The following is a 22,947-nucleotide window of genomic DNA, read 5'->3' on the forward strand; positions in this document are numbered from 1 at the left end:
CATTTTGATTTTTTTTTTTTAGAAAATGACCGATCGTTTCGGTAGATAAGACCCCTTTTCCTCGTCTGCTATCGTTTAAAGCCATTTGAAGCTGCACTAAAACTGTAATTTTGACCTTCAACCGTTTGGAGACCATTGAAGTCCACTATAAGGAGAATAATCCTGGAATGTTTTCATTAAAAACCTTAATTTCTTTTCGACTGAAGAAAGAAGGATATGGACATCTTGGATGACATGGGGGTGAGTAAATTATCAGGAAATTTTTATTTGTAAGTGAACTAGGTTAATAACAGTTGTTGTAATTACCATACAAGTCCAATAGAGGGCGCTCTGTGTATATATTAACGAGGCAATCTATACATTGTGCTTTTGAAGCACATTTTTCAAGCAGGTGGAGTTTGTTCTGTGAGAGGAAATAACGGCTACACAATGGCCATGTGTTTGCCACATGGTTTTGGAGAAAAAATAATTGTATTTAGATTTCAAATGATGAAACAGCACATGGTCTAAAAACTGAACAGTAAGAAGAAATAACACTAGTGAAATGTATATGTGGCCTGTCGTTCTCTAAAAAGATTCTGTATCTGTAGTCTGTGTTTCTGTGACCAATAATGAAAACCCTGTGGTGACCCCATTGAAGAATACTACAATGACTTCACAGCCAAAGTGTTTATGACCCTCTTGACTCCACTCACACCCTCCCACATCTACGAACTCAGTCACACATTAACAGATGCATCTGCTTTAACTAGAAGCTGCACTTGTTTAATACTGCAAAAAAATAGTATATATGTAAACACCCAGTGTCAGAAATTATCTTTATTAAAGAAACTCATTTTCAGTGGCATTTTCAACCTTTATGGTGGCATACCTTTTGTTGTAAAAACATAGGCAACAGCATGTTGTCAATTTACAATTAAATACTTTAATTGAATAAACATTTTAAAAATCTGTAGTAAATACACAAGATCAGGTCTGGGCATAGAATAGAACATTATGAAATATATACAATTTTACATTTTAAAAAGGAAACATTAACAAATAATTATAAATTACTGCTGAAAAAATATAATATTATGAAATATATCAAACATTATGTTAAAAACAATAAAAAAAATGAAACATGACTTCACTATAGGCACATTTCTTGTCTTGCATTTTAAATAACTGGGAAATTTTTCTTCCTTTTGTGACATTTTTGCCCTCAGCCCTGGTTAATTTCTGACATAGCACACTCACACAAATAAGTATTAAGTGTTGAAATAACAAAAAAACTCTTGGGAAATGTTGGGAAAATTAATAATAAACACAAACACAAAGTGATTTAATTTCATTTTATACAGGTGTCCAGAAAAGTTTACAATACTCCACTGACCTTTATTGCACGCTTTACAATTCCTTCCCTCATCCCTGTCAGTCAAACCCAGAATCAATCAAGATGATTGGCTAGAAAAGTCTCACAGTGAGGAGACACAAACAAAGGCAGCGCTCATGCTGTGGCTGTAGCTGATTGGCTGTGACAAGTGCAGTGTGACCCCCTGTGGTGGCTGTGAGTTCCCTTATCCTGGGAACATGTGATGAGTTTGATCGCACCTGTCAGGACCTGACCTCTAGTATTGTGTTCTGTCTTTTCCCTGTCTCAGCTGCTTACCACTCTCATTCATTCACCTTCGTCTTTCTCTCAGGGATTTTAGCTCAACCATTCCCTTTAAAAACACACCTTAAAGAACAGACTTTTTGAAAGCTTTGAAACCTAATACTGCTCAAAATTTATCCACAGTACAACCTACAAGTTGTGAAAAGTTTAATTACTAACTCGGCTTCAGGCAACCCAAATAGCTCTCTGCCCTAAAAAATAAATCATTAATAAAAATGGCCCCATCTTGACCAGCAATAATGCAAGAATGGACTATTTTCTATGTTTAAGACATTTGCAAGACAACCAACTTTATGAATGTGTCGTCGCATTTACCGTTGTTCAGCAATTTGTTTGTATTCCAAATAGAGTCATTAATAGAAATCCATGTGATTTCACATAAGAACAAACTATTTCCCACACAGATATCGTCATGGGTTCATGTTTGCCAACAGAAAGTTGCTTGGTTTGAAAATGACTTCAGCGTGAGTTGCGCTTCATACATCACTATTGACAACAAACAATGGACCTTTTTTTTGCCTGTGCCACACGTCAACAAACCTCATATTTTTTCCTACTGCTTTTATATAGGCCAGTTTGATACAATGAGTGTTGCTATTTCTCAAGCAAAACTTCTCTTTTCTGAGTTGGGTAAGAACCAGACTGGCTCTCTTTCCTGTTACTTACAGGGTGCTGCTCCTTGATAAATAACACAAAGCCTACCTTGACCTCAATGACCCTGCTGTGGTAGACCAGGCATGACTAGCACTGAGTGAGATAGGATTTGCCATCTCAATAGCGAGGTGAGTGATGTGACGAGCTGTCTGGGTCCTTAGGTTCATCTGTAGCTGAAGGCGAGAGTGAAGCATTTGTGTTAGGAAGCACTTTTCAATCTGCTGCTATTTTTAAAGCAAGTGAATCTGTATTGAGTTCTGCGATGTGACATGCTCCATCTAAAAAACTAGTTAAAAAACATTTTATAAGCTCATTTTAACAGCGAGACTATGAAATATTTTTACTTTTAAAAATAAATTTGCCACTCCACTATTTAAAATGAATTACTGAATGCAAAAAGTTGGCAAATAACATAGATAAAATGGTGACCAGTCATAGCATCTAAGCTATACACTTTCTAAGACAGAATTTTTATGTAATTTCTTTGACAGAACTCAATGGAGATATTCTGAACGTGTTTTCCAATCAATTATAATAAATGGGCTGAAGATTTCAAGCTTCAAGCCAGATGCAAAACCTTATCTAAACCTTCATAAAAAGTGATCCATACAACTTGTGCTCTTGATGTTCACTGAAAGTTCCTAGCTATCCTTGTTCATGAGAGAAGTGCAATGTCTGATTCCTGAATAAATCATTCTTTTTTAAGTCAGATATTTTCAATGAATCAGAACTGGTCTAAATGATTCCTTAACTAACTGGACTGATCCTGTTTCTCACATAATAGTTTTGGTAGCTATATAGCATGAATTAGACCACTTTTATGTTTACTTTTTGGTGCTTTGAAGCTTCACTATGTCTTATTTCCTTGTGTGTTCTACAAATAAAAGAAAGTCATACAGTTTGGGGCACTGTAAAAATGATGACAGGACTTTCATTTCACTATTGTTTTAAAGCATGTGAGAAACCCTGGTATCCCAAATGTTTTCGGTTCTAAAAAAGTTGTCCTTCACAAACTACCAGACAGCTACAAATAATAACACGAGAAACAGTATGTCTCAAACACAAGTTAAATGGTCACTTTCTCAAGTGTGCCAAAGGAGACATTTGTGAAATATGCATGAGAGTGATTTATGTGTGGGTATATGTTAGGTTGTAGTGAAACCGTTATTTTCAGTTTCAAACAGCATACATCTGGAGGGGGCAGGAAGGAGAGAAGATAAAGACTACTGTTTTTTTAGAGCAGAGAGTGTGATAGGGATCACTGACTACATATTTCACTTCTGATAAGGAAATCACTTCAGTTTAAGCTTCCGTGTTCCATTGGACAGTCAAGTTCAATAATTGAACAAAAACATTAAAACAGATCACATGGTCTACCTGTTCTTCTCCTGTTCTCTCTCATCTCTTTTTTGTGATAAGCTGAAAAAAGTGCTTTATATTATTAAAATGTTCATCACACTAAGAAAAAAAAAAAAGAGGTTATTTTAAGAACTGAAAATCGAAAGGTTCTTTGGGGAACCCAGAATCTTCTATTGGCATCACTGGGAAAACCCTCTTTTGAAACCTTTATATAGAGTACCTCAGGGATGACATGTTTTTGTAGACAAAATCCAGAAGCAAGTTAGCATTTTAGGACTTCCGGTTCCATCGCCCCAAAGTCAATGGGTTTTTTGAATGGGTTTTTACTAAATCGCCTGAAATAAGGTCTGTGGTTAACAAAGCCTCTAAATATTTTCACGTTTTGATCTATGACATAAAACACACCAGTTATAACACGCTTGTGATTTTTTAAACCTTTACTGTGTCTTAAAAACGGCGGTTGCTAACAAACAGCTAAAAGGGACTACTTCCTTTGGTGGGGACTTTAGACGTCATCATGACAAACAGGACATTTGGACAGCATTTCTCAAGAAAAAGTGGATAAGTATTCATACACAGCGCAGATCATAATCAGCGAGCATGTTTTTAAATAAAGTTGTTTTTTAAATAAAGTTTGAGGAAGCTTAGTGGTGGTGACGTTGATCCGCAACCATGGTGTGTTGTAGTCCATTTATAGCCTACTGTTAGCTTTTTATATCTGACGACTTTATTTATAATGTATAAATATAAATATATTTATATGTATAAATGTTATGTTAACTTGTAAAGATTATCTTGATAGACAAAACGTGTAAAGGCCGGAACACACCAAGCCGACGCCGACAAACTAGTGGCGACGAAAGCAGACTGTGGGGTTGGCTCACGTCGGCAGTGTCTGTGTCCAAAGTTGCCCTGACACACCAAACCGACGCTCGACACCCGACGGCCAAGTAGCACGTCATTCTGCGCCTGCGCAAGATGAAATGCATTTCAGTACCAGCAGGTGGCAGTAGCTGAACGGCCAATCAGAATGATCAGATGGCCCGATGGACCGACAAGCTCCGACGCCGATTCAACATTTCGAATCGGCCCAAAAAAAAGCCGACAAGGACCAACTTCAGCCGACGGTGCGAAACACACTGAGAAAACTTAGTTGGCCGACGAACAAAAACTGCCCGACGGCCGACCGTCGGCTTGGTGTGTTCCGGCCTTAAGTGTCATAACCCTTTGTTAAACACAGAGCTTATTTTTTGCAATTTTCCAAAAGTCTATGGGAAAAATGTATTGGTTTTCGATCAAGGGAACCCGTGCGCCGCTAACTTCCGGGTTGGCCTACAAAAACACGTCATCCCTGAGGTACTCTATAGTGTTGTTGCAGATGAAAGCTGACATAAGTTTCCTTCTGCTAAGGTTCTTTAGTAGAAGTGGTTAGTAGAACCACTTCTCACTAAAATTCCAACCATAAACCACACCTTGAGTGTAATCATCAAACAGAACTCGAAAAATAATAGTCGTTTTCAAACAGGTTTCCTAGACTTTATACCATTGGTCAGAAAAACAGGTAGCTCTGCCCCAAACTGGTTGTGTCAACATTGTTCTTTCAGGCTGGTTGAAATGCTCAAACTAAGTGATGTTTTGATAGTGCCACAGTGATGTTTTGATAGTGCCACAGTGCTTCTTGGGGAAATTAACCAACAAATGTCTTTCTTATAGCTCTCTACATATTAAGATTGGATAAGACGGAGAAATACAATTACACAAACAACTTAAAAAAAATTATCAAAGAAAAAGAAGGGATACTGAGTGAAAGAAAGAGAGAGTGAGAAAAGGAAAATAAAAAACTCCTGGTCCATTGGTGTAGACTCACCTGTCCTGTCTGTCCTGCTTTGCCTGTAAACAAATTAGGCCTACTGATGTTAAAACAAAAAAAAGTGCAATCAGGATTTGAAGGGATGGTCATCAAACCTGCATCTAAACGAACCCAGCTCTGTCATATTTAGCTATATTCCTTTTTCTCCCTTTTTATGTATTAACGTGCTAATGCCATTGTCACTTTGTGTTAAAGTGGTATTGTGTTTTTATATTATTTATTTCTCCTCGAGCTCCAATATAATTTACTTAAACTATTTTTATATTCAAAAAACGAGTTTGCTTGTGTAGGCTTTGCACCAGATTGGCTGTGCCGTCTTCCGTAGTAGAACGGAAAACATCACAACGTTTTGATGTGTGGCTGAATGTAAACAGCAGGGTCGCAAATAGTGGACTAAATTGAGATTACAAACTTACAGGATCGTCTTACATTTGAGGAGCTTGTAAAGTGTCTATAAACTTAGTGGAACCGAATGGCGTCTTAAAGTACACAAAACAAGTCAAATTGCAGAACAAGCCGATTCAAATAGCCCCGCCATTTTAGGTGGTGAATAACAAGCCCCTTTCCCGAAGCTTTTTTTTTTTTTTTGGCGCCATATCAACACACGTTCAGTTCACGCGCACACCGCCCGCCATTTCAGTATCACTAACCTCTCATTGTTTACTGTAGGCTAGAGAAAGTTGATATTTATATATATGACGTGAAACACTTTAAACGTACAATTTATGTACATTTGACAGTAAAAGACGTAATTTGGTCTCTGGGTAATATATAAATAATAATAATAATAATTCGAAATTTACTAACGTTAAAAAGTTTAATTTAACAATTGACCTCACCAATACTCAACAATCATGCGCGTGCTCGCCACGTGGCTTTGTGACCTTGTCATGTAATCGTAACAGAAATGATTGATAATGTAAAAAGATTAAATAAAAAGTTAATTAATATACAAACAAAGAAGTTGACCTTATGGGCGTATAGTCTCACAATTCTCAAACATCTGGATAATTTTGCACGTTACATTTGTGTTAACATTATTTCGGTAATTTTAACGAGATATTCCAAAAACTATGGGTTATGGGTTTAAACACTAACAGAACATAATCTGCAAAACAACTGAACGGGATATATATTTTTTTAACTCTGCGATAAAAAAAAATCGCGAATGCCCGTTGTTGGCAACAGAGTATAGTCGCTAATGATTACGAATAAAACAACTAGACAGCCGTTAAGTCAGTTCATCTTTATCTCACATCTGTATCCTGGCGTGAAAATACCGTTTTGCCGAAAAACACCACGCTATTTCGTACGTTTGAGAAATGTTAGCTAGCTAGTGCAGGATAGCACCTCCCACTCTGGCTTCTTCAGGCCAATCCTTGTCACACAATGCATATGTTGGGGGAAGGCACTGGGGTGGACTGGGGATTACCTACTAGACTGGGGAATAGCGAGATCTCCGGGACCAAGGTACAAATAAGGTAGGACATACTTGATTGTTTTAAAAGCACGTTTCGATTTGTTAGATTCTAGGAAGAGTTACGGTTCTGCTAATCAGAAATCCTTCTTATGTTTCGTGGCCCCGTACAGTTTCGCTTCATGTGAGCGACCATTACAGATACACAAAGACATACTGACAAAGGCAACCGGTCTTAATACAATGAGAACACGGATATGGTTTATGAAAGAAAGTGTTTGCGTTATTTGCAAGCATATTTTGCGCTGCATGTTTACGTTTACGTGTAGGTTAAAGCGACTTGCAAAGTTAAAATCACACAAATTTGTCTCATTAGCCTTAATCCAGTTGTTTTGAAAGGGTTCACAAAGACAACAAGCAGTCAGTGACAAGATTATAAAAAATCGCATGCTATAACACTACAATTCGATCATGTCATTCCACAAATAAATCAACCATTAAACATCTAAATACATACTACCGGTTTTGTTTAAAATTCCACGTGTTTCTTTCATACTTTAATTTAGATTTCGTGTGCACATTGTTTTCGATCCACTGTGTTTCAAGCTGTTGTCAGCAGTTAAACCTGTAAAAAGTGAAAGCTACTTTTTAAGCCTGCTGCATTCGCGGCAAAAATTACCCCGCGAGACTTTCGTAAAGTGGGGAGGAGTTGTTATACTCAACACACTGACGCAAGAGAGAGGCTGTAGTCTTTTTAGTTTTGAGGAAATGCAACATGGCTCAGACTAGTTGGGGCACTTCAAAATATAAAAACCTTCAGTAAACCTCATAGCTTTTAGATTAACCTCACAACTTGTATATAATATCCATCAGAGAGCAATATTACGCTATGCATCTCGTGTCTGAGAGTAATTTTGCATTATTTCTTATGCATTCAAATTTCAGCTTCAATCCTCACCAAACTTGACACTTTAAATAAGTCTCTCTCGCCTTTTCACACACACAAAAAAACCAATAGGTTAACAAAAGTTACTTTTTATTCCTGGTTTAGTGTCAAACCTTACTCTGGTCTAAGAAGCGTAAGACAACTACAAATGTGCAATGAAATTAACTTATTATTTATTGCTTGTGAATGTTGTCTCACGTTATGATATTTTGTAAGAAAAATATTTTTATTTTGCATTGTGAAAGCATAAGATGGCTACAAATGTTAGTCTGGACCCTAATAACCCTGATGACAAGTGCAGTCGCTATGAGGTTTTGGCCTGGATCAACGAAACCCTACACACTAACTTTACTCAAGTGGAGCAATGTCGTTCAGGTACAGTTTTTATTATTTATTTATTTTATTAATGTTTATGTTCATGTAATCTGAATTACATTAATCTTTATTTCTTTTCTATTTTTTAGGTGCGTGTTTTTGCCAGCTTATAGACTTGCTCTTCCCAGGGTCCATTGACATGAGCAAAGTAAAGTTTGAGTCCCAGAAGAGGTCTGATTTCATCCAGAACTACAGTCTTCTCCAGACAGCTTTCCGGAAATTAGGCATAACAGAGGTCAGATTCACCTTATTGTATTCTATTAATCCCATTAATCCTCCTGCATATAAAATTGTGAATGTTGAAGGTTTTACGTGCAAGTTTATTTTTCTTATCTTGTTGCTATTCTGTTTAATCTCGTAAATGCTGCAGAAATTATATGCTTCATCTTTAAATGTGAATCTTATGTAAGAACATAATCTGAGAAGTATGTTGTCTGTCAAGATCTTTACAGTACATTGATTTTCTCAAGTTTTCATGTTTCTTTCAGTCAGTCCCTGTGAAGGAGCTTCTCACAGGAAAGTTTAGACCCAATTTCACCTTTGTGAAGTGGTTCAAGAAATTTTTCCATGCCAATGAGAGGCAAGGGAGGGAGTACAACCCAGTTGAAGCTCGTAATGGTCAGGATATTGTACAGGTAGATGACGCTGTTAGGTCTCCAAAGTCCTGGAAAGGTCCATATGAATCTGGTAAGTTTAGTTTTGTATTTTAATTATTCTTTCATTTTTTTAGTATGATGACTTTGAAATATTTTATTAAATTCTTTTCCCCTCAGTCATGGAAAAATAGAAAATTTGCCCCAGTATCTATAATATCAATAGGACTGGGAAATCATCATCTAAATGCATACACTGATGTAAATTGTTTTTCATTTTATACAGGCAGAGGAAGAGATGAGTCTGATAAAGACATGGATTTTAATGGAAGGAGGCGATCTGTGACTTATGATCCTAAATGGCAAAGAACCTTTAAATGGTTTAAACCTAGTCATCTGGGAGACAACTACGCTTACTGCACTTTGTGTGACCATAATATCATCCTACATGCAGGTTTTTACGATCTGAAGCGACACCAGCAGACTCAAAAGCATATGAAACATGAGCGGGGAGGATTAAATTCATCTGGGAAAGAGCCGATTGAAGACTCTCTTTCCTGTAGTGAAACCATGCTGCTTTTCATTCAAAACCATTGCCTCTCCAGTTTACCCTCAAGGATCAACAAGGTCTCCCAACGTACTGCAAAATACATCCTCGGACTGAAGTATCCAAAGGACATTGTTTCTGCTTGTAAACTGAACCCGTTCTGTATCTACATATATGGGCAGGTGCCACTTGATGCAGAGAGCGAAGAAAAGACCTCCTGCCATGTGGTGCTCGTGGGCTTTTTTGAGGAAAAGCAAGCAAGGTACTGTATCCGTCTCCTTGATGTCTTTCAGGCTGAAGACTCAGGTTCTGGATGTTTACTCAATGTCCTCCAAAAGTTTGAGCTTCCTGCAAGCAACATGGTAGCTTTCTATGTTAATGACCAGGAACAGACCTCAGGAAGTGTTGTGTCTCAAATTCGGGAGCTTAACCCACAGGTGATTGATCTTGGTGGACTTTACAGCATACCTGACTCTGCCTGCAATGCTGGCCTAAAGGCTTACTCCAGTCAGGTTCATGAACTTATTGCCAACATCTACGCACACTTCTCCACGTGTTCCACCAGCAATGACAACCTCAAGACGCTGTTTGCAGGCATTGATGGACTAAAAGACACCAGCGCACCCCTTTCACACAGTTGTGAGGAGTTTTGTGTGCTTGTTCAAAGGATGCTTGGAATGTGGAGCGATTTGGTATCATACTTTACTTCCTGTGATGAAAATAATGATAAAGCTAAGCATATTTGTTCACAGTTGGAGAACCCTAAAATTAGGGTTACCTTGATGTTTCTAGATCACGCTCTTGGACCACTCCATGCCTTCGGGCAGCACCTGCAACAAAGCAAAGGCTCTGTTCGTGCTGATCTTGTCCAAATCCTTCGAGAAGCAAGTGGGCTCCTACGTTCGTATGCCTCCAACTTTCTTCGCCCTCAAGCAGTCATACGCTACCTGAAAGAACGAGACCCAACCATCCTGGAAAACTCAACACTTTGCCTTCCTGCTTCTGAGCTCAGTCTGGGTGGGGTGGTAGAAGACTTCATCTCTGCCAGAGAAGAGGAATTGGCAGATTCCTTGAACGCATTTCACGATGAGTCTTTAAAGTTCTACAAAACTCTTACGACCTCCATCGCTGACAGTCTCCCTCTGAGCGAAAGTGTCTTGAGGGGCATTTCACAGCTCCTCAGCCCAGCAGGAAGGCTAAAGGTCACAGGAAAGAATATAGTTGACCTTGCTGTACAATTTGGCATCTGCTCCAAACCGGAGGATTCTGCTAAGCTCACTGATGAGTTCTTGGAGTACCAGCTTGTTGAGGATGAAGATGACACATCTTCTACCCTTTCTCTGGAGCGATACTGGTGTAGTGTGCTTAAGGCTTTTCCACCAGCATCCATTTTTAAGAGACTCATCCTCTGTTTTTTGGTTTTGCCCTGTCCATCTCTTGAAGCAGAAAAGATCTTTGCTCAGGTATAGAATACAAGTCTATCGTTCTCTCTAATGATTGTTTTATCTGTATCAATTAGTTTTGTCATGTGTTTAAAATGGTTTTACTTACACATAGGCTGTTGAAAATGGCGATGCTATTCATTTGGATGATAGTTCAAGTGAAAGTGACAACGATATAGCAAAGGAGCTGGATTCCAATGATGACTCCTCCATAGATCAAACTGACGTCAAGATTTCACCCATCAGAAATGGGAGGAAGAAAAAGGTCAGAAGCAGCACATCAGGTAAGTTATCCTAAAGGATTTTTTTTTTTTTTTTTTTTTTTTAAGGCAAAGCATAGACAATCATTGGTGAAAAATTTGCACCAAAACAATTCACAGTGAGAATGACGTATATATTCTCAGCCTTCAACAATAGTTGGCATACTTGGAAAATACGTACACAGACCATTTAATAAATATATAACTTTTTGAATTTTGGGTGCGCAAGTTTTTTTTTTTATCAGTCCATCTGAACGCAAAATTGTGCTAGCAACGTAAGGGCTGCTACTATAGTAAGGGCTACCACCTTTGAGAAAGAACTAAACTTGACAAATCAAGTTTGTTTTTTTTTTTTGTTTTTTTGAGGTACATGGCATTAAATCTGAAAGATATATTCAAAGTTGTGTTGCTGCAAAAAAAGTGTGGATCAGATCAGATTGGATTGGATCAGCAATGTCAGATCAGGCTGACAATGGCTTTTCCATTCTTAATTGTGAGGAGCAGCTCAGTGGCCACTGCCAGTACCACAATAGTCTGCTGCCAATATTTTCAAATTTTCTAGATCTATTGATGATTTGTAATGAAGCTTATGCAGAGCGGCTAAATGTGTGGTTCTTGGCCAGAATAAGCTGCAAAGTGAACCCAACCTTAAGCCAACAACCAAAGGTCTATATCTGGATCTGCATTGTCATTAAAGTGGGTTAAGTTGTAGAAACATCTTCCAGCTTGCATGCAATCAATACTGGTACTTTATTTTGTTACTAAATGGTGCTCCTCAGATTACTATATTATTTTCCCAATTAATTGTCATGGATTAATTTAGTGCTATCAAATAATTTACATAGTAAGTACAATAAAATTATCAAATTGTAATTTATATTAATGTTTGTTTAGTGCAGTTAAAGCTTTATCCAGTCAGATCCAGCAGAGGCTGGTTAGATTGATGGAAACAATGTGCTGTTTTCCAGAGACGGTTCAACACTCAAACGCAGTGAAGCCGTGTGTGGTGCGACTGGAGAAGATCACCAGTCAGAGAGGTGTGAATGAAATGCTTAAGACCAGTTTAAGAGGTTCTAGAGCAGCTATAGAGTAATGCTTTACAATCTCTCAATCGCTTCTCCTGGTGGCAAAAGTCTGTTGGTCTGAACTTTCTTCCTTTGTCTCCACTTCACTCTAAATGCTCAAGAAAGTTGCTCCAATACATTGAAATTACAAATGTACATGCTCTATTTGTCTGCGCTCAAAGTAATGTTAATCATTGCTATTAGTGTTACTTGTTTAGGCACCTCAAAATAGATACATTCATACCTGACTTCTTATTGATTTAACTGTTTAAATGTTATTTTCCTGCAGAAATGGACTTAAAGAAAGATGGAGCCAGTGATGATGCTAACACATTACAGGAGGTAATATTAGCTGGAAAACAACTGTGGCTGAGAAACAACTATTAAATATTTCGAGATTTTTTTTTAACCAAGGAATTAATTCCTGAGTGTCACTGTAAATAGTGGCCATGCTGATGCTGATACTGAGAACTGGGTGGCTGATGAGGGGACAGAAAAAAAAAAAGAAAAAAAAAACTTACTGACCCCAAACTTTTGAACAGTAGTTATATAGGATTTTGACTAGGTTGTTGGTAGAACTTGTATTGACATAAAGGGGAAACCAATACTATGGGTAATGCATAAATGGTTTTTAGCAGTACTAATGATCGGGCCTGGTAAAAATATCGGTCTATCACTTATTATTGTTTTTTTACTGGTCAAGCTTTTCTGCCAAAGTCTCTTCATTGAATATGCCCAGAGTAGTGAATACTTTTGCTGAGTACTATCTTACATTATATTCTTGAGATGATAAAGCGAACCATGACTGATTAGGTCAACTTTACTTATCACATGAAAAAAGAGCATTGGTACACACAAACACATCAACCATATCATCACACTAACCTCTCTTGATTTAACTTCTTTCTTTCCTTCTCTATATATCTGTACTTTAGGGCCCTGATACTGATTACTTCACTTAAGGAGTCATGTGATCTTAGTGATGGTGTGTGTAATTTATATGCATATGTATGGGTCTATAGGGCTCTGTTAGAGGAATATACGGTTGGGAGAGCAGCTTACGGCAGAAACCACAGGCACGTACAGTCTTTCAGGCCGGTGCAGGCACCTGGAGCAAACCAGTGAACCCAGACAAGGACAGCAAGCCAGAGGTGGTATGTACCTGCCCAGGTCAAGATTCAGTGCTCTGTCTGGCTTATCGCAGGTGTAGAGGGTCCGCCTCTCAGTTTCGTCCCATTCATGCTCTCTGTATTACATTGAGCTGTTTTCATAAGCAATAGATGCTGCTTCATGAATGTGTGCATGAGCACTGTGGTTTCTTTTCCGGCTGGTAGATTAGTCTTTAGAGTCTTCATCTTATGTTCTTCCTTGTAGCTATGTGTCCTTGTCTGTTTTTTCCTCTGCAATTTCAGTGCTAACATTCATAACATCTTCTCCATGGTGTTTAAATGGTTTCTTGTTGTTTATTTTCATTATGCTGTGTTGGTATTGTGAAAAGTGCTTTACAAATAAATTTAAATTCATTGTGTGTAGTGTTATGCATGCTGTACTTATACACTAACATACATAAGAAAAACAAATGCTTGTGTATAAAGAATACACATCTTTTCATGTGGAATCATTTACAAATGATTATAAAGTTAATCACTTCTAGCTTCAACAAGACTTTTAGCATTGTAGAAGCTTGCATACAGAAAAATCAGCAGGAGGCTTCATTAAAACTGGGTGTTATGTGTGTGCATTTTCCACACAAAATGTTTACTGTCTAATTGCACTCACTTTAGGCTGTTTTATTAATTGTAGGTGAAGAACAATGCTCGGTCTTCTGCATCAAATTCGACACCAAGCCCCAGATCTGGAAAGCGAGAACAAGCATACCAGGTAAGTCTTCTAGGTTTCTAAATGTCTTTAACGTCATCACATTCTTGACCTATATTAAATAAACTTCAGATGTGTGTCACATGATCTGCATTGATTTATTAACAGACGTTTTTATCTAAAGTAAATGATTCGTGTCACTGCAAACATTCTATAAAGTCTTTTAATTACTTCAGGATGTGATTTGAGTGATCCAATCACCAAACGTTTTAAACCGTTTTTACACTGGATTTGGTACTGTCCATTTATGGTTGGAGCATCTGAGATTGAATTCCAGGTGTAAATAGTTATATTATCCTAGTTTACTTTTGATTGCTCTGACAGTCGGACATGTTGAAGTAATATTCATCCTGCTTGTACAGTCACTTCTTAGTTGATATAATTCAACCATTGACCCTTTGTTTCCCTGTGCAGGATGGGAAGGGTTATTCCATTGGAGAGCTGGTATGGGGAAAAGTGAAGGGCTTCTCTTGGTGGCCTGGACTGGTGGTGGCGTGGAAGGGCAGGACGCTTCCTGTGTCTATGAGGCGCGTAGAGTGGTTTGGAGATGGCATGTTTTCAGAGGTTCGGAGATTTTACTCTCACTCTTTCTCCTGATTTTCGTCAGAGAAATATTTTTGTTCCTGCATTCTTCAAAAGTTCTAATATTTCACACTGAAGCATGCTTCTCTTGTTAATCTTAGATTCATACAGAGGGACTGTTGCCCTTTTCTGCATTTGCAAAGTGCTTCTGTAGTAAATCCTATGAAGGTCTACCTACCTACAAGAATGCCATCTACCAAATCCTGGAGGTACAATGAAAAAAAAAAAACTTATTTAACCAATTTCAACTAGGTATGGGAATCGAGTACCAGTTCTTATTTTATTCTTATTGTAATATTGCATTGTTGTTCATGTGTAGTTGGCAGGGGAGCGCTGTGGGAAGTCTTTCCCCCCCACTGAGAAAAAAGGTGAAGAAGTGAAAGCCATGCTAGATTGGGCATTTGGAGGCTTCCAGCCCATGGGTCCTGATGGCTTTTTGCCTCTTGGAGGTATGAACAAAATCTAAAACATATCTGTAATTGGAAAGAAAAGGTGATTGACAGCAATTTTGAAAGTTCATAATGGGCCTGTTTACACCTGGTAACTTCATGCATTTTTACTGATTGGATAGCTGTCTGATTTATTAAAATGTTTCCATTTACACTTGACCACATAAATGTGTTTCTGCAAAACAAATATAAATCCAATCTTAAATTCCCACGCTATATGCAAATTTAACAGAGTTCACTTCAGTGAAATGAGCTGCATTTCATTTACCATCAGCTAATTTCAAAATCAAATACCACAATGGGAGAGAGAGCGGCATCAGTGCATAAGATGTAGTCTCACTACTTTTAATGAAGATCATGAGCATTTGCGACTTACTTTCAATTTTATTTGTGGCAGTTTGCACGCCGGTTTGCAGAAGAGATTCTCAGCTACTCATACGACAGTAGTGCTGTCATATCTGGCTATAACATAAATCCAAACGTTCGCCTATTATCTATCAACCCCAAATATGGCTTATCATTTGAAACATGTAAGTAGTAGCAACTTTACATGGCTGTTCGCTCTAACGTTAACCTAGATAAATGTGAGCTATTATTAGGCACATATCCAAGTGTTTGTGCGGAGTGTGGAAGCAGAAGTATTAACGTGCTTACTGCAAGACGTGGAAGCGCCGGCGCGATCACTTGCATTTTTTTTTTTTTTCTGATAACAGTGGAAAACTTAAAATAGTCTGTCATTTTTGGTCATACAGATAAGAGTAATACATCATTTGAAACTGTAAACTCACAATAACAAGAAAACGTTGTGCCTTTGTAAAATAAAGAAAACAAAACGAACAGAATGCTTTCTGCTGTCTCGGTCTCCCCGAACTGCTGTGCGTCACAAAAATAAACCGAAACTCGGTGTATAGGCTGCTTGCCTCACAGACATGAGAAATATATCTTTAGAAAGTCATGAAAATACAATAATTGTGTGACTTCAAAACATGACTTCACATTGGTAAGAAAATTAGGCTTATTCACAAACCTTTCAAAAAGCTGCTAAGCAAAATATAGATATGGATTGTTTAACAACAGTTCCCTCTGTTTTTCCATTTCACAGATAGCTCCACCAGTAATAAAACTGAATCAGATTCCTCTGTGTCTGATTATCAGCCTCCAGCCAAGAGGAAGTACGTCAACAAGAGACAGTCAACTCAGGAGTACACCAGAGGTGAGTTGGATCAATCTGCATAGAGGCCAGAACTTTGCATAAATCATAATAACATAAATCATGTTTCAATCTCAGAAAACATTGAACTGCAAATTACTGACATGTTTTTAAGTGTTTACATAATTTCGGTAAGAAAACATAACCCATGTTTATTCCTTTTCTTCTCAGATCAAATGGTCCATGAGGTATCTGTTAAAGGCAGAAACATTGAAGGTGAGTCACTTGTCTTAATCATATTCACTTTATTTAAAAAAAAAAAAAAGTCTTTATTTTAATCATATTCATAAATTGAGCTCATTAATGAAGCTATTCTAGGCCTCAACAATAATTTAAATAATTTTTCCTACTGGGCAGATCAGAAAACCTGGAAATGCATGGAAATGTGATTTATTTAAATTATGGGAATTAACAAAAATTAATAAAAGGTCATTGGAAAATTGTGGAAATATAGTTATTGATAAAAAATATTAAAATATTTAATTAAAATATAATATCTAAAATATTCAATTAAAGTGGCTTTTTCTCCAAAAAAATAAAAATATAAAATTATTTAAAATTTATCAATAAAACATTAGGAATAGGCGTATCAATTCGTTGGTCAAAAGCCGTGGTAACCCTTTAGATTAAATTTGTACTTGCACTGTCAATATTTTCACAGCTGCAACCACAAGAATTTTTTTTTTTTTTTTTTTTATAGCAACTTATTTTTGTCTTTGGGACAATTCTTATTGTTCAGTCCTGTATTTTTAATTCATTACAAGATAACTATACAGAATGTCTTTCTTATGACTCTTTCCATAGATTTCTGTCTGTCCTGTGGAACTGGTAATGTTGAAATTTTCCATCCGCTCTTCAAAGGAAGCCTTTGTTTTAAGTGCAAGGTATGATTCAGATCTTATCTTTTTAGTACTGAATCACAAAATAAATATGCTACTTGCTATTTCCTTGCCAGAATGTAATTTTCCATGTTCTATTGTGTTTTTGTGTAGGAGAACTTTACAGAGACACTGTACAGGTATGATGATGATGGCTATCAGTCATACTGCACTGTGTGCTGTGCTGGACAAGAGGTCATTCTCTGTGGAAACGCCAGCTGCTGCAGGTTTGAACTTAAACTTATGTAAACTTAAACCTAAATGTCATGCTAACCATCAAAACAGGTTGTTTTACCATCTTTCTCTTTTTTCACTCTGTTCAGATGTTTCTGTAAAGACTGTCTGAATGTGTTGGTGGGACCGGGGACATTTGATAAGCTGAAGGAGGTTGACCCATGGAGCTGTTACATTTGCCTGCCCTCAAAGTGTTACGGTGTGCTCAAGCTCAGGCCTGACTGGAGTGTTCGTGTCCAGGAGTATTTTGCCAATAACAGTGCCTTTGAATTTGTGAGTGTCCACCTTATCCTTCTCATGTTAGATATCCAAGTAGTCCAGTTCGTATTTTGCAATATACGCTGCCATTTTTAATGTACCATTCAAAAAGTACTTTAATAAATTTTTAAATTCCTGTGATGACAAAGCTGAATATTCAGCAGTATTACTTCAGTCTTCAGTGTCACAAGATCCTTCAGAAATCATTATAATATACTGATTTTGTGCTCAAGAAATATTTATTATTAATGTAGAAAACAGTTGTACTACTTAATATTCTTGTGAAAACTTGATGAATAGAAAATGCAAAAGAACAACATTTACTTGAAATAAAAATCTTTTGTAACAATGTAAAAGATTTTACTGTCTCTTTTTCAATTTAATGCATCCTGGCTAAATGAAATAATTTCTTTCAAAAGAAAATAAAAATGTACTTACCCCAAACTTTTGAATGGTCATGTATATTTTGAAAAAAAAATGGAAAAGCAGAATGGTGTATTAATACGAAAAAAATTTTTTTTGTCCTTGGTTTAGGAGCCACACCGAGTGTATCCTTCTATTCCAGCTCCTCAGCGTCGTCCAATCAGAGTACTCTCCCTGTTTGATGGGATTGCAACAGGTCTGCTCACTTAAACATTACTGGAATATTTCCAGCCAAAAATTAAAAATCTGTCAGAATGTCAGGATATTCTTCAACAGTTCTTCTTTTGTGTTTTGCAAAAGGAAATAAATTCATACGGGTTTGGAATAACATGGGATAACAATCCATTTAAATCCTTTTAATTCAAAGGAAATACTGAAACAACTGCACTTATTATTTTTTGGCTTTGTTTGCCTTAAGGTTTGTGCTATAGCAATGCATTGTGGGAGTTGAAGACAAAAACAAGGGTGATTTGTTTCATACTTTTTTTTTTTTTTTTTTTTTTTTTTGCAGGCTATTTGGTTTTAAAAGACCTGGGCTTTAATTTGGAACGCTACATTGCATCTGAGATCTGTGAAGACTCTATTGCTGTCGGAATGATCAAACACGAGGGCAAGATTGAATATGTGAAGGATGTGCGCACCATCACAAGGAAACATGTACGTATAGAGCATTATAGCATGAACTATGAACTACTTGACATTACAGACATTCTTCAAGTAGTATAAGGAATTTGACACTTAACCAGATTTTAATAGCTAAACATTACTATTTTAAATACACTCTTCCTCATATCTGTCACTGTGACAAGATCACTTTTAAAGTTTCCTGTTATCACACAATTTTGTAGCTTGCCGAGTGGGGGCCATTTGACCTCCTGATAGGTGGAAGTCCGTGTAATGACCTGTCCATGGTGAACCCAGCAAGAAAAGGTCTTTTTGGTAAGATATACTTTATACTTCATTTAACAGAATTGTGAAGATTTAGATAGATCTGAGCATGGTATTTAGTATTAGAAGATGTTTATATAACTCAATTATGAAAAAGTTATATTTTATTTCTCTTTTCGTCTTCTAGAAGGCACAGGTCGGCTGTTCTTTGAATATTACCGCATGTTAACCATGATGAGGCCAAGAGAAGATGACGATCGCCCATTTTTCTGGCTCTTTGAGAATGTAGTAGCGATGAGTGCCCACGACAAGGCTGATATCTGTCGTTTCCTGGAGGTAAAAACTTTTTCTGCGTTTTTTGCGTACAGATGACACCATTGTCAAAACTGTCCTGTTCACATGGATAAGCGAAAACAACTAAAAACGCTGTGTTATGCATTCCAGGCCTGTAGATGGCAATGTCACTTTGTAAAGAAACACTATGCGCCTATAGACTGAACAAGTAATATGCATGTGCATGATGTCACCATTTTCACAAATTTGCATTTTTGTAGTTTTCGTGGAGACGATTACTATCATTTTCAAAAACGTGCACTTTAAATCCTATTTTCAAAAATATGTTTTCAGGCCCCCAAAACACAGTTGTCATGTAAATGAACGGCCAAAACACAAAGTTTTCAGTTTATAGTTTAGTTTTGTAAACGGCCCCTTAAACTCAATGCGAAATCTGTGTGGGGTCTTTCGCCCTCACAAGATATTGACCGAACAATAGTAAATGTGACCGTACCTTTATATATGCTGGTGAGACATACTTACATCTTACTGAGATGAGCATGTTACTATTTTTGATGGTTATGAATTCTCATGCATTTATCTGTTTCCAGTGTAATCCTGTGATGATTGATGCTGTGAAAGTAAGCCCAGCCCACAGGGCCCGTTACTTCTGGGGAAATTTACCTGGAATGAACCGGTATAAATGCGCACACATATCACACAATCACACATACCTGCAAAGCATAAGCATAACTTTTCTAAGTTTGGAAATGTATGTGTATTCAGTAACAGATGGATGCATTCAGAGTAATCTGACTGATTTTGTGTTTTTAGACCACTTCCTACTTCACTCACTGACAATGTAGATCTGCAGGACTGCCTGGAGGTTGGACGAACTGCAATGGTAAACAAATTTATTGTATCTTCTGACTGAAAATTTAATGTTTTGCTCATGAAATGAAAGAAATGCACAAATGCAAATTTTCATTTGCGGTTTTTTTTGTTTGTTTTTTTTACTGTATCATCAGTTCAACAAAGTTCGCACTATCACCACCAAGTCTAACTCCATCAAACAAGGGAAGATGGGACCTCTGCCGGTCACCATGAATGGAAAAGAGGACTATCTTTGGTGCACTGAAATGGAGAGGTCAGATATTTAAATATATATATTTAATTTTCCTCAAATTTTTTCATAAAGTAAATCAGTGCATTTGTTTAAAAAAGCTGCATTACAAAATGCATCACTTTTGACAAAATGACTGACATTTTATTCCTCTCTGCACTTTCAGAATATTTGGGTTCCCAAAGCATTACACAGATGTGAATAATATGGGGCGGGGACAGAGGCAGAAGGTCCTTGGGCGGTCCTGGAGTGTTCCCGTGATCCGACACCTCTTTGCCCCTCTGAAGGATTACTTTGCTTGCGAGTAAAGCCATCCTCTGGTCCAGGCAGCACTGGCACTGGAGGTCCAAATCAAGTCTCTCAGATAAATGAATTTGAGTTTTGTTTTTTTAAGGTTTCTGCAGATTCTGACCTCACAGAATATTGTCAATTTTAATGATTCATTTGTTCTAAATGTTCAGAATTTTTTTTTTTTTTAATCCCGAACAGTGATCCTTGGAATGCACAGACACTTTTGGATCGGATTTCAAACATCATAAGTACTGTCGTTTTTAACTTGTATGCTTTTAAAGTGATTTAATGCTGAAGAGAGCTACACGATTCTCCACCCACTACCTCAGTGCCATTCTGTGATTGGTTCATTCTCTGTAGGAATGCCGCTTTATGCCTATTTATAATTTAATGAATAAGTTAATATTAGTTCTGTTTAGTTTATCTAAAACCGTTTTTAACATTATGTTAGCTTTTTATATCACGTTTTTACATCAGAACTTTTCCTTGTTTAGGAATAAACGTCCTGTTGTGAAATATATATATAATTTTTTTTAAAATAATGATTGGCTATGTTGTCATCCCATGGTGCTATTTTATAATATAGAATGTTTGGCCACTGGACAACTGTACTAAGACAACACTTAAATGTTTTCCTATTTAGCATCATTTATTTAATTGAAAGTAATGCTCATATACACCATAGATGACTTGGGTTACATGACTTGGATTTGAATTATAGGAATACATGCAATCCTATAGTACACCATGCATTCAGAAGCACAAATGTTGTCTGTGCCATTATAGTGTTGTGAAAGCCTTGGGCTGTTGATAGATTTGAGTTGACAATAGCCTTCCAAAGTTTTAGCCTTTTTTTTTTTTAATAGTAACCTCATTTTTAATCAATTTACAGCGTGATCCTACAGTTTTAGGACTACTTTTTTGCCTTGAGCTAGGATTTTAGACCATACTATCAAATAATTTTACAATAGACAGGTCATCAATCCTTAGAAATAAGGTTGCAACATTTCATTTCTGTTTGCCATTTTTACCCCATTTGTTACCTGTATGCACTTCCGATTTGAAACTAGCCTTGAGCTGATGGTCTAAAACTGTGGTCACTGCAGCATTGCTTTGTTGTTTTTAGTAAGGATTTAGCCTACCAAAATATCTGTATGAGAGTTAGTCACTGTGTTAATTATGAGGCCTTTTTATAGAACATGATGCAATGTGACCGAGGGCTGAAAGAATAAGTGAATAAGTGCCTGCAAGTGGATAGGCTATATGTTTATGTAGGACAAATGTTGAAATGATTTTAACTGGCATGACTTTAGATTACATTAAAGGGAATCATTTTGGCTAGTTGCATTTCTCTAGTGCAGGTGTCTAAATTGTATCTTACCTTTGAAAGTCAATACATTTTGTTATCACTTGCGGTCATTGAAAAAAATTGTGAACTTAGGTGCTTCAGAATGTGTATAAATTGTTTTCTTTCTAGTTGTTTAGCATGTGTTTTCAGCATTATGCAGAAAATGGTGATTGTGGTTCTGACATTATCACTGGTCAAAGCTGATCTTTAGCTGTTGATAGTTTTCTAAAACATGATACCAACTGACTCAAACTTAAGATTGATTAAATTTGAGTAAGGCATGGGTCAGCTTGAGCTTGTGTGTGTGTGTGTGTGTGTGTGTGTGTGTGTGTGTGTGTGTGTGAGCTTTGATGAAAGATCATTAACTGGATTACATATGTCTTGATGCCTTTTGGATGTCTATGTCTTGTAGCAAAGCTTTAGAAAATCCCAGTAAGAACTGTATTGTTGATGTGATACATGTAATTGTTGTGAAATGATGGTCTGTTTGTAGTTTCGAGGTGCAGTATTGTCTCATTAGAAATAACTCCCTCAGGTCTTCTCAACACCAGCAGGCCTCACAGGACCATGATCTTTAATGTCACACTGATTATTTTTATTCAATACTTTGTGAACAGAATATACTATATATTTGTACCATTGGAATTGCCCTTAATACCTCTTTTCTGTTGAATGGGACTTTCAAAATCCATGTCTTCTGGTGCTAAATGAAATGCTAATTATGTCTGTAGCTCTAGGATGTTTTTCTTGAACTGATGATTGACAAGACAGGTTTTGTTTTAATAGCTTTTTGATATTTGCTATAGTCTGTTAGCCTAACTTTAATATCCCATGCTTGTACTAACATCAGTGATGAAAAATAAATTGCACCAAACTTTTTTATCTGTCTTTCTTTTTCAATTGATATGTTAATTTAAGTTTTATCAAC

At 36.9% G+C, this 22,947-nt stretch overlaps 1 protein-coding gene across 8 annotated transcripts; it reads left to right on the plus strand.

Moving 5' to 3' along the window:
- Nucleotides 1–2,276: 2,276 nt before the first annotated feature.
- On the plus strand, nucleotides 2,277–22,897 carry dnmt3ba (DNA (cytosine-5-)-methyltransferase 3 beta, duplicate a). 8 transcript variants are annotated; one of them, XR_007931372.1, is made up of 27 exons: nucleotides 4,878–7,021; nucleotides 8,149–8,278; nucleotides 8,368–8,513; nucleotides 8,767–8,965; nucleotides 9,158–10,881; nucleotides 10,976–11,144; nucleotides 12,089–12,157; nucleotides 12,474–12,526; nucleotides 13,207–13,338; nucleotides 13,988–14,065; nucleotides 14,477–14,626; nucleotides 14,746–14,853; nucleotides 14,964–15,093; nucleotides 16,196–16,306; nucleotides 16,475–16,519; nucleotides 17,108–17,187; nucleotides 17,296–17,408; nucleotides 17,505–17,688; nucleotides 18,208–18,292; nucleotides 18,608–18,753; nucleotides 18,945–19,035; nucleotides 19,172–19,320; nucleotides 19,869–19,954; nucleotides 20,092–20,161; nucleotides 20,286–20,404; nucleotides 20,547–20,774; nucleotides 20,870–22,897. XR_007931372.1 is itself a non-coding variant. In XM_051903854.1 (27 exons), exons 2-26 carry the CDS (start codon nucleotides 8,155–8,157, stop codon nucleotides 20,686–20,688), a joined length of 4,503 nt encoding a protein of 1,500 aa, XP_051759814.1. In that variant the 5' UTR covers nucleotides 4,878–7,021; nucleotides 8,149–8,154; the 3' UTR covers nucleotides 20,689–20,724; nucleotides 20,870–22,897. The 8 variants fall into 8 exon arrangements, 7 of the variants coding, with proteins under 7 accessions (XP_051759811.1, XP_051759814.1, XP_051759810.1 ...); XM_051903854.1 differs by having other exon boundaries at nucleotides 20,547–20,724; XM_051903851.1 differs by lacking the exon at nucleotides 4,878–7,021 and adding an exon at nucleotides 2,277–2,439 and having other exon boundaries at nucleotides 20,547–22,897.
- The last annotated feature ends 50 nt before the right edge of the window (nucleotides 22,898–22,947 follow it).

Source organism: Ctenopharyngodon idella, chromosome 8 (genome assembly GCF_019924925.1).
Source record: "Ctenopharyngodon idella isolate HZGC_01 chromosome 8, HZGC01, whole genome shotgun sequence".
Lineage (NCBI taxonomy): Eukaryota > Metazoa > Chordata > Actinopteri > Cypriniformes > Xenocyprididae > Ctenopharyngodon > Ctenopharyngodon idella.

Coding starts and splice junctions, on each gene's coding strand:
- dnmt3ba (XM_051903851.1), top strand. CDS start 8,155: ATGGCTACAAATGTTAGTCTGGACCCTAATAACCCTGATGACAAGTGC. Junction 12,158..12,473: donor GAAGATCACCAGTCAGAGAG/GTGTGAATGAAA, acceptor ATTTTCCTGCAG/AAATGGACTTAAAGAAAGAT. Junction 19,321..19,868: donor ATATCTGTCGTTTCCTGGAG/GTAAAAACTTTT, acceptor ATCTGTTTCCAG/TGTAATCCTGTGATGATTGA.